Here is a 12,074-nt window from a genome sequence, read left to right as displayed (position 1 = left end):
GTACTGACTGTTAATCTGAACATAGCTATACTAAAAATAGCTATACTCATTGGATTCCCCAAGTCTGCCAGCTAAGAGCATTTCACTGAATTAATAAACCAAAGTTAGGTGCCTGTTAGAAATGGTATGTTGTTTAAAGGATGTGAACAAATGCAGTTCAAGTCTATGATATGTGCAGTTATTCTACGGTTTTTGCTTATGTGGTAAATACTTAAGAAATATGGCCCTTAATGTACAAATTAAAATAATTTCATTTCATGCTTAGTGACTTTCTATAGATAGGTTGTAGTTCTGTTCTTACATGAACTGATCTGTTGTAATACCAATTTTATTATTTTTCTTGTGGCTAATGTGTAACCTTGTCAAAGCCTTCTGTAGTAGGGGGAGTATTATACTGTGTTGGTGTGACTTCTAGTTTGGGCCCTATCTGCTTTTAATATCGGAAGTCAGCCAATAAGAGTTTGTGAAAAAAGATGCAGATTTTTTTGAGACATTTATTCTGAATGTGGACAGCAATCTGTAGCCCTGAGCTTAAACCTTTACCCCAGAGATCTACAAACTGCTTCTGCATGTATTTATCTAAATTAACCTGAGTACAAAACATGTTTGCTTGCTTGTTTGTAAGACTAAAAATACAAACTCTTATCAAATGGATTAACAGTGGCAATAATCATGCCGGGCCTTATCCCAGAGTTTCCCCTGATTTGGAGCTCTGCTATCCTACTTCTAAGACCCTTCATAATCTCTGATAAGTGTGCTGGTACCTAATACCAGAATTAAAGCCAAAACAAACAACAATAACAAAGTCATGTTGTGGAAGAGTAACAAATAAGTTGAACCATGAGTCACGGACAGGTGTTAAAAACACTCCCTAGCAGATGAGTCCTGTATATTGATCTGAATGTCTGTATTTTATCCAAACACTTTGCACAGCTAAATGAATGAGCAGCCTAGGAAAGAATGGATGGAATCCAGGGGTGTACTTATGTTCACTCTGCCCCATCAGGAGTGTGTTCCTTACTGGACAATAGAACTGTATCTTCTGTGACCCATTAAGGTACTGTAGTTTTATTCCCCTGTTATTTATCTGCAAACACTGCAAGCTCTCCTTTAAGATCTTAATAGAAAGGAGTTCTTTTGCACTTGCAGTATTGATCACAGAATAGCGTCTGGAAATTAATAGGATTATTGTATAATTGTTTTATCTGGCCTGTGCAGATACTGGCTTTTAAGAAGGGGGACATGTAGTTTCACAGTACCACAGAATGGATAAAATTGGAAGGGAACACAGAGAGTCGTCTGGTCCAACCTCCCTGCTCAAGCAGGGCTGTCCTAAAGCACATTGCACAGTGTTGTGTCCAGACACAGTTCTTGAGTATTTCTGGAAGAGAAACTCCACAACCTCTCTGGGCAGTCTGTTCTAGTGCATGGTCACCCACAGAGTAAGGGGTTCCACCTTCCTTGTGTTCAGGTGGCACTTCCTGTGTGTCAGTTTCTGCCTATTGCCTCTTGTCCTGTTGCTCAACACTACTGAGAAGAGCCTGGATCCTTTCTCTTGACACCCTTCCTGATACTGATATATATTGTTGAGGTCCCCTCTGAGTCGTCTCTTCTCAAGGCTGAACAGGCCCAGTTCCCTCAACCTTTCATCATGAGAGATGCTCCACTCCCCTAATCATCTTTGTTGTCCTCTACTGGACCCTCTCCAGGAGCTCCATGTCTCTCTTGTCCTGAGAAACCCAGAATTGGACACAGCACTGCAGATGCGGCCTCCCCAGGGCAGAGCAGAGGATCAGGATCACCTGCCATGACTGCTGGCAATGCTTTTCCTAGTGCACCTCATGCTACCATTGGTGTTCTTGGCCACCAGGACAAACTGCTGGCTCATAGACAGCTTGTTTTCCACCAGGACCACCAGACCCTTTTCCACAGAGCTACTTTCCAGCAGGTTGGCCCCCAGGCCATACTGGTGCATGGGGTAATTCTTCCCCAGGTGCAGGACCCTGTACTTCATTGAATTTCAAAAGGTTTCATGCTGCCCATCTCTCCAGTTTGTCAATGTCCTTCTGAAGGACAGCACAGCCCTCTAGGTTATTAGCCACTCCTCCCAGCTTTGTGTCAACAAACTTACTGAGGAGGCATCTGTCCCTTCATCACTGATGAACAGTTAAACAATACTGGGCCCAGTATAGAACCCTGGGGGATGCCACTAGTGACAGGCCTCCAACTAGACACTGTGCTGATTATGACCCTCTGGAATCTGCTGTTCGGTCAGTTCTCAGTCTACCGTGCTGTCTACTCATCCAGTCCACACTGCTTGAGTTTGCCTGTGAGGATACTGTGAAAGACAGTGTCAAAAGCCTTGTTAAAATTCAAGGTAGACAATATCTGCTGCTCTCCACTCATCCATCCAGGTAGTTGTCTCATGGTAGGAGACAATCAGTTTCAAGTCTTTGCTGTCTTTTTTTCTCAGCAGCATATATTCTATTTGCCTCATCTGAGCACATGAAGAATAGTAAAATACCTGTAAAATTTGAAGCAGAATAAAAATCTTCTTGCCTGCAAGGAAAAGAGAGGACTAACAGCATAAAGGTAAAGGGGGACAAAAAAGGCGTCGAAGTTAAAATATATCAAAAAAAAAAAAGTACTGTGATGCTACTTGGTATCTTTGAGTGCCAGAAAGTACTCCAGTGTATTTTGGCTTTGTGATGGCTTCATAAAAATAATAAAAACTCTCCTTGTACAAAAACACCTGTCATATTATTATTTTTTCCTCCTTCCCCTTTGAATCAACTGTAATCAATTACTGAATCTTTGCTGGTTAGACCCAGTATGAAAGGTAGTTCTTGTACCAGTTCAGTTTCAAAAGGCTAGCCAGTAGTAGTTCCCTTCTAGACCTGTTCTATTTGCAGGTAGAAATTTTTGTTCTAAATAAGGTGTTTTCGCATGCCCTGTGTGGGATACTTGTCTTGTTGATATGAAATAGCTGGACTACCACCAAATTCTAGTCTGACATTGAGAAGGACCTGGATGTCTGGAAGTAGAATTTCTTTAGGATATTTGAAAAAAACTAATAGAGATTTTTTTTTTTGTGTGTAACATTTTTCTGTTTGTGGCTGTATGGGCTGTTTTGTTTTGTTGGTGACTTTTATATGCCTGCAATTGATAAGCGGTTTCTGGAAGAAAACTAAGAGGGTACTTTTTGTATTCTGGGTACACCATGCTAGCATGTTGCTCTCTCCATTTCCCAAACTGTGAAACTTGGTATGCAAGAGAATGAGTTTTTAGCATAAAAATGTCTTTATTTCTACTGTGGTAAAACTTCTACTTTAGAAGACAGCAGTTCTCCTTCAATATCAACTGAATGAGAACAGTTGTATTAAAATGTAAATAAGCCCCATCTAACCTGCTTGGATGCTTAAAAAAGTTGGTCAGCTGAATCTGTCTTTGCTGTTTTGGAGAGAACTCTAATGATCATGTAAATTTAATTCTTGAACCCTTTGTTGCTTATAGTTTTTTTCCACATCCATAAATTGAAAGGATACTTCTTTTTAGGAGTTATGCAAAGTGATAGACTACAGAGGTCTCCTTATTGAACTAGGGGAGTTGACAGCTGTGCCTGACCTTGAAGCTGTAGTTAAACTGATGGGTTCTTTTGAGTAGAAAAATGCTATGTGTGCACCTTGTAGGGTGCAGTGGTGTTCTATAAAGCTGCCACAAGTTACTGTGATAAAGTTTTACCAATATGTGCCAATGGCATGTAGGTTTCTTCAGTATTATGTAGCTAAAGAATTGGAAAACTTATGACATTTTGGACTGTAGATTGTTTGTTTTTAATTCCAGATCTGAATGAAAACTGAACTTTGTCCTGTTTATGTTTTCAAATACAGATCCAGATAATAAAAATGGGAACTCCTGGATCAGGACGGAAGAGAACTCCAGTGAAGGACAGGTTTTCTGCAGAAGATGAAGCTCTGAGTAACATTGCCAGAGAGGTTTGCTTATTTCAAAGTGTCTTAAATTCAGAAATAGAGATGAAAGCAATCTCATTATCCAGAAAGTTTTTTTAAGCTGTGCATTAAAAAGTGTAATTAGACAAAAGTATGACAATTAATACATCCTAAGAGTATTTTCAGTCAAAAAATCACATTTACTGAAATGTCATCACGGTGAGGTAGTAATTGTATGATTAATGTAACTTTACAGCATCATGCTTAAACTTAGAAGATATTTCTACATGCTTAAAGATAAATGAAAAATGCAGTTGCTATCTCAAGTGTAAAACTAAAAAAAATTACGCATTTATCCTTACAGTGTGTAGTGTGCCTAAGACGGTAAATACAGTGTGTTAGTGTTGAACGAGTAATAGTCATTATTAAAATATATTTGTAATAGATTCTATTTCAAATGTGACAAGTCATGTTGCTTTTGAAATAAGCCTAATATTACACTGTACCAAGAATTTCACCACCTGAAAAATAGATGGCTGCAGATAACCAGTGAAAAGTTCAATTAACAAGAAGTTGATACCAAGCGGAATTTTTTCCCTCCGGACATAGGAAAAAGGGAACTGGAATTTAGTCTTATAGAGATCTGTTTGGACTAGAGCTTTTTTGGGAGGAAATGCTGTGTCTTGGGAACAAAAGCCTTAGTACTGTTTGTATGCAAGTGGATACAGAACCTTTGAGCTACATTATCTACAAGGCTACTCACCCTAGTTGACATAAATGAGTGCAAAATGCAGATTCAAGTTTCCTTTGTAATGTAAACTGTCTATATATGTGCATGTAAGGCAAAACAGGTAGGTGATAAGTCTTTGAAAACAAGGTTTCTTTGGGCATTTTCAAATTTATCCATCATAGACTGTAGGCAAAAGATAGGCTTTGCCAATAAAAAAAATAATTTACCTCTTAACTTTTTTCAGAAAGTGATGTTTCTATCACTTCTAATGGAAGTCTTGCTCTACGAGCTAAGTTCTGGGGAACACTCTGAATCATTCATGGTCTCACTCACTCATCAAATTCTGTTTCTCAGTTTTTGGGGAAAACAGTTAATGAAAAAGAAGGACTAATTCTTTGAGTATTTGCATGGTTCCAGTACAGTAACATCAACTTGACATTTAGCCTAGAAAAAGAGGTCTCAATAACAAGATGTAATAAATAATATCTTACTTAAAATTACTGTTGGGCTTTGTTCTCTTACGTCACTAAACCCATCAATTAAAATCTGAGCATGCATGTAAATTAAACAAAAATCAAGGGGGGTTCCCCCTTAGTCCTAAAATAAATGAATCCTGAGACTCACAGCTATAAGTGTTATCTCACTAAAATAATGTGAGTTGCACGTCTGTTCCAGAAATTAAAGGTATATTGTCTTCTCTTCTGTCAAAAATGAACAGGAAAAGGAAATTGCTGAAAATCTCATAAAGCTTATTCAGTATTTTGAGGTTAATCTAAATCTGCTGAAGATAACTAAAATTTTTATGCTGATCATGTCTTTTAAAGGGTAGGTATTTCATATAATCTTTATCTGTTTATGTCTAGTAATAATTCTTAAAACCTAGTTGAATTAAATTGGTCTAAATGTTCCTTCTGATTTCTCATTAGGATTATTTTTTCTCTAGTATTTTTCTGTATTTCGAGCATCACCTTTCATGGCTTGTTAGGTAGAAGAAAATTCAATATATTTCAGAATAAAATGGTTTGTTGTCATTACGTAGACATTTTCAAAGCTGCATATAGCACCATTTCTTCTTTTTTATTGCCATATCCAAGTTTCACTTTAACAGTCTTAATTCAAAATTATTGTCCAGTTTAAAAGTAGTGTGAAAGTTCTAGGACATCATGAATATTGTGTTAACACAGCATATACTACTGTCAGGTTGCTAATCCCTGGATCAGTATAGGAGAAGCTGGCCATCACATCCCTTGTCAAACAGCAGCTGTTGTCATTGAACTGGTAGCATTAGCCACCTTATTCTGAAGAAAACATACTCTAACTGATCTCTTGTAAGAAAAAAGAGGGCCTATCTTCTGAAAATATAGAGTTCTTTATACCATCTTCTGATTCTTTCTCTAGCTGATGTAATGGATTCTGAAACTGTTAGCATTATCAGATTGACAAAGAATAAAGCCACCTGGCATAGAAGACAGTTTCTTATGTCATGTGGAAAATTCTACCCTTCCGAAGTACAGATAAGTATTGTCTAGTGTAACTTCAGGCTCCTGGCAACATTATGTTCTTATTTGTTAATCAAAAAGGATTCCTGCATAACTAGATAAATGAAAGCTGAGGTTTGTGTTCTCAAGGTTGTGTTCACAATCTACATTGGATACAGCTGATATGATCTCAAGGTCTGTTCTTCCTTTGGATTTGTTGTGGGGGCTTTCTGCTCATTAAGTTGTTTTGTGTACAGAATATCTTCAGCTGAGTTGTGCATCACTGCTTAACTTGTCTTTGTAATTTACAGACAAGCTGTGTTCATTTGAAATATTTAGCAGAAACCTGTCATCACCAGGCATCTCTTATGATTACCTGAAACTTCTTTCTCCAAGAGTAGCCTTATATGCCAGAACAGTGGTTTCAGTCACTTCTGTGTTCTTACACTGACCGTGGTTCAAGCTCAGATACAATGAATGTAGGGAGAAGAGTCTGACTCTTGTCACCTCACCATTCTCAACCTGATAAGCAACAGTTTGAAGGCACAACCAGGATTTACCATTTATAGCCTTTTTTTTTTCCCCCGTGCTTCCATCAGTAACCCTTCCATTCTTCAGGGCTAAGTAACAAGATGACGGAGGACTAGAGCTTGTGGATGACAACTGCAACACCATTCACTTGATTTCCATCTTACAGAACCTTGTCTCTGATTTTAGTGTTTTGGGGTTTTTTTTTTTCAGAAACTGTTCTCATGACTATTTTCACTGTGTAGCAGGAGCCTGGAAGTTCCTAAGAGGTGTTTTCTCATGGGAGAGAAAGATTCATTTGGATTTAAAATTCACTCTGTAGTTGCTCAGACTTGGAGTAGAGTGCAGTTGTTCTTACTTTGGTAAAGATGTCGTGTTACTGAATTGCCATGGTAGAAAAAGCTAAGAGTTCAATGTTTTTAAATGTTGAAGGCTAGATCACGAATTTAAAAAGAGAGTTAACAACATAGTCTTTTTCTTATTGAATCTCACTATACTTTTTTTCTCTGCATATAGCTTCAGCTTCTCTTAAGAAAACAAGCAAAGCCTTGAAGAATCCCACCCTCATAGATATTGCCTTTTTAGATGCTAGGTGATTTTTTTTTTTAATATTTATTTTTAATAAGGGATCTTTAGTATTAATTCAACGTTTAGTTTGCTTTTGTTTTTAATAGTGGTTAAGGATATTTTATATGACAGAAGATATTCTAGACATTTTCTAATCTATATATGAATGTGTAAAATAAATGGCAAAAGAATAAGAGACATCAGAAATAAAGAATCTTAAACCTTTAAGTCATGTTAGAACATAAGATTTTGTTGTTTATATTCTTTGCTTTGTAGGCAGCTGGAGTAGGGACATCGGAAATAAGTGGAAAAGAGATATTTCTGAGATGGCATAAGAAATACTTTGGGCACATAATTGGTGGTGTTGCCTCAGGTCCTTGAGACAGTAAGGAGATGAGGGTAAAAAGCATGGAAGTGAGAATACAGAAGAAATGAGCAGCAGAAGAGAGGGATGATAAAATGGTTTGGATTGGAAGGGACCTTACAGATCTTCTAGTTCCAGCCTCCCTGGCATGGGCGCGGACTCTTTCATGTTTGCTTTAATAAGCAATGATGAAATAAACTTCAACTTGCCGTGTGCAGCAATGTATAAGAAATACGGTGAACGTTTGTAAAACGCTCACCCCGCTGCTTGGCCCAAGCTGGCAGGGTGTCCTGGTGCCGTGCTACGGGACAGACGGCGCCCTCACCGTCGCCATCTGGTGGAAGAAGGAAAATACTCCTCAATCAGGCCTCCTGTGTTGGAAACTGCAGGACTCTGAACACTGCATAACACTTGGCAGAGAGAGAAACAAGTTATACGTATTGTAGTCCATGATGACAGAATAATTCTAATTTTTTCCGAGGTGAATAACGTTTTATTATAGCCTATATTTTATCCTTATGAAGCTTTTGTGCTGAATCTGAGCTAATTATTAAATCATCTTCTCCAGAGTATGAAAATTAAAAATAAAATACTGTTGCTTTATAGTGAATTTCTTCTTGCAGGCAAGGGAAAGGAAAAAGATGCCTGTCTATACTATGGAGACAGATGTTATGCTTCTCCTTGCTGGGCATGGAGGGAAACATCATGTCAATTCCATGTACTACCATGCTGCTTACCTGGGTAAGAACTTGGTCGTTGCTGTGAAGAGACTAAGAAAAAACACATCAGAAAGAAGAAACTCCAGACTCAATCTTTATGAAGACATTAAAATAAAGTCTGATCATCTTCCCTTTCTCCCTTCTTTCCTGCCGTAAATATCTTTGATTTAACTGAAGACCTACATGTTATCCTTGAAAGTTGAGAGAAATAGTTTTCGAAAGGTTGTGATAGAGTATGTGTTTAAAAACAAAGATGAAAAAAATTGAAGAAGCAACGATGGGTTTCTAAATTACTCTAAGTAGTTGTTAATAACTGGGGTTTAGGTGATGTCACATGAAAGGTGGAAGTTCAGATTTTTGCTCCTCAGTCCCCCAGGAAGGATGAGACCCTGGTGTCCAACAGTCTGTCAGCATCTTGTAAGGAGACCAACAGATTCACAAGATCAGAGGGTACCTTGACCTCCCTTGTTAGGGGAAACTCAACAGAGCCAGGACCCCTCAGTGGGTCCTGCCAAGGTGTTATCTGCCACTGGCAACTGCAAGGACTCACTTCAACAGTTTATGGAATAACACTTTTTATTAATACAAATTGTGATAGATTAATAAGGTTTGAAGGTTATCGGGGATAGTGTCTACTGCAAAAACATGTTTTAAAGCAATCTACTGATACATATATTAAGCAAGCACAAGCTCTGATACGAAGCAATCTAATTAATTTGCTATGGAGTAAGCACAAGCAAAAGCAATAGTCCTAAAAACAGCATTTAATGCACATAGAGCATATTTCTCACCCAAAGTGTCCCTCAGGGCAGGGGGAGAAGATGGACTCAACCCATCAACGGATTCCAGTAGTTTTGGTAGAGGTCTACTCCCGCTTTCCCTCTGACCAGCTCTGATAGACCCCAGCACCTGCAAAAACATTTTCCCCGGGGGACCTTACTAATTCCCTGAACAACCTGAAGTCTGCTCTCCTCATGTCCAGAGCTGTGGTTTTGCTCACATTTTTCTTCCTGTCAACGGAGATTTTAAACTTCGTCACTTCATGGTTGCTGTGGCCAAGACCAGTCTCCACTTTGCTCACGAGATCTGCTCTGTGGACAAGCAGTAGATCAAGGAGAGCATCTTTATGAGTCAGTTCTCTTGGGACCTGTTCTATAAAGTTGTCATTCAGGATTTTTAGGAATCTTCTGGCCTGGATTGTACCAGCTGTGTGATGCTCCCATTCAATTTCTGACAAGTTGAAGTTCCCCATAAGGACAAGGGCAGTTGACTTGGAAGTGTCCCTTAATTCCTTAAAGAATAATTAATTGGCATTATCATCCTGGCTGGGAGGTCTGTGGCAGACTCCCACAATGACATCCGCACTATTTGCCCCTTGATCCTGTGCCATTGCCAACTGTGAGTTCCATGTATTCTAACCCTTTTATTACATACAGTGCCATACCTCTCCCTCTTCTGCCCTGCCTATCGCTCCTGAAGAGCCTGTAACCATCCAACAGGGCACTCCAGTCACAGGTTGCATCCCATCAGGTTTTACTTATGCCAATGTCAAATCTCTGGGACTGGGCTAAAGCTCTGAGCTCCTCTTCTTTGTTCATCACACTGCGTGCATTGGGGTAGAAACATTTCAGGTGTGGTACATTGTAGCCAATACTTTGTGAAGCAGATTGAGGGATCCCATGAGTGCTTGTTTCCTCAAATTTTGGCACAGCATCCCATGACTCATCACTGGCAAGCCTTGTTTTGTCCCTTTCCTCCTTCCAAGCTAGTTCAAAGCTCTGTCAATGAGTCCTGCTAGTTCCTGTGCTAGAACTCTTTTTCCCCTCTGAGATAGGTGCGTCCTGTCATCTGTCAGTAGACCAGGTGTTTAATAGATCATTCCATGGTCAACAAATGCAAAATTTTTCCACTTACACTGACCTCAGAGCCATGCATTGACCTCATGGATCTGCCTATTCCTATCAGTATTATTCCTTGTTACCAGAAGAATTGAGGAAATCACTGCCTCTGCTCTTGATCCCTCTACCAATCATCCCAGGGCCCTGAAATTTCTTTTGATTGCCCTTGGACTTCTCTTTGTTATTTCGCTTCAGCCAGTTTGAACAACCAATAGTAGACAGTAATCAGAGGGCCTTATTAGACTAGGGAGTCTAATAAGACTTCCCCTTAGAAGGGAGTCTCCTATTACAACTACTCTTCCTCTTGACAGAGGAGGTCTTGATGTGGGGTACAGGTGGTGTTGTTTTAGGAGGCCCCACTACCCCACAATGACCTTTGCCCACCTCACCAGTTGTCTGGCCTTCTAGTTCCAGAGCGTCATACCTGTTGTAGAAGGTACCAACCCTTCCTGTCAAATTCTGTGAAGAAGGAGGAACCTTCCTTCTGGTATGTGCAGTGACCTGCTTCCAGCCTTCATCTTAACCAGACCCTTGACTAACAGTCCTAACAGTCACTGTATTTTCCTTAGCAGATATTTAAGACTTTATTTCAATGTTGCTGACAAAATTAAATTGTGAAGGGTTTGTTGGGAGTAATTTGTTTCATAGCTTTTATGGGCTTTCTTCAGTAAGGCAACAGAGTGAATAGCAGCACCCAGAAAGAAAACTATGTCCTTTGGAATTATGGTTGTTTCTTTTTGATTGTTAATTTAGAATTCCAATTAGTTATGAAGATTTGTATGACTGCTGTATTGGTAACATGAGGCCTGTGCTTTAACAGGTCTACTGAGAATAAAGAATTACTTGGTGTGATGGCCCCTTTCACATGGCACTATGATTTGTTTCTTGCTTTAGAGTTTGGTGAAGGAAGCCTGAGAACTGTGCTTTCAGTTAACTTGCCAAATTTTTTGTCTTTTTTGGAATTGTGTGATTTTTAGAAGAATCTAGTTGCTCAGATTAATAATTGGTGTAATATCAAACTATTTCTTGCTAAAAATTTCTCTAAAAAAGATTTTTTTTTCCTTCAATTTCAAGCATCTATTTTATGACAAATGTTTGTAGAATTCTCTTATGTTTTATCAAGGGTTTAGTAAATTAGAAGAAATGGAATTTCCCCTCTACTGTAGGAATCTGAAAGTTACATCTCTGTAGGACTAGGAGAGGGGTGAAATGTGAATTGATTTTCAGCATGAATCAGTAAGCAAATTAACTTTGTATCTTTAATAGTAAAGCTTTACCAGAGCCTAAAGGCCAGATGCAAATGTCTTCCTTTCTATAAACAGAACTAAACCCAGATATATCAGCTCTTTGAGTCCTTTCTCTTTCTGTGCTGAATCCCTGTCTGTGTGACAGAGCGATGACTACAGAGTAGGGCTGCAAATGGGAGTACTTCCTTTTCCATGGGAATTTCCATGCTTTACTTGTTTGTTGTCATCAGGTAGGAGGAAAAAGATTATACTGGGACAGTCAGGAGTGTTGAGACAGCCTTGGAATTCTTTTATCTGAGTATCCAATATATAGAAAAACTGTCTTCATGAGAATCATTTGAAATTAAGACAAACTATTTTGAGTAATAAAGCTATAATGTGTTTGCCTTCTTTCTTTTCATTATTCAATAGATACTTTTGTACCTGTAGTTTAATAATAATTTGAAGTTGAAGTCCAGGTTAAAAATCCTATTCATTTTTCTGAAGCACAGTAAAACATTTTATAGGTTTCCAGTGTTTTACATAAACCTATACTGTGATAGTGGTAAAAGCAGGGGAAAAAAACCTATCCTTAATCAAAGACAAAATCCCAT

The 12,074-nt window shown here is 38.7% G+C and overlaps 1 protein-coding gene across 7 annotated transcripts in view; it reads left to right on the top strand.

Annotated features, from left to right (window-relative positions):
• LRRFIP2 (LRR binding FLII interacting protein 2) overlaps positions 1–12,074 on the top strand; it is a 58,874-nt gene that overhangs the window by 7,428 nt on the left and 39,372 nt on the right. For all 7 annotated transcript variants that reach the window (XM_027655924.1, XM_027655927.1, XM_027655925.1 and 4 more), the window contains exon 2: positions 3,891–3,995. In XM_027655924.1, the coding sequence (XP_027511725.1) occupies positions 3,906–3,995 (90 nt within the window). In that variant the 5' untranslated portion in view covers positions 3,891–3,905. The remainder of the gene's footprint in view (positions 1–3,890; positions 3,996–12,074) is intronic.

The sequence above is a fragment of the Corapipo altera genome, unplaced genomic scaffold (assembly GCF_003945725.1).
Source record: "Corapipo altera isolate COAL_440 unplaced genomic scaffold, ASM394572v1 59, whole genome shotgun sequence".
In the NCBI taxonomy this organism is placed as follows: Eukaryota; Metazoa; Chordata; class Aves; order Passeriformes; family Pipridae; genus Corapipo; species Corapipo altera.
This window is presented reverse-complemented; position numbering and strand designations above follow the sequence as displayed.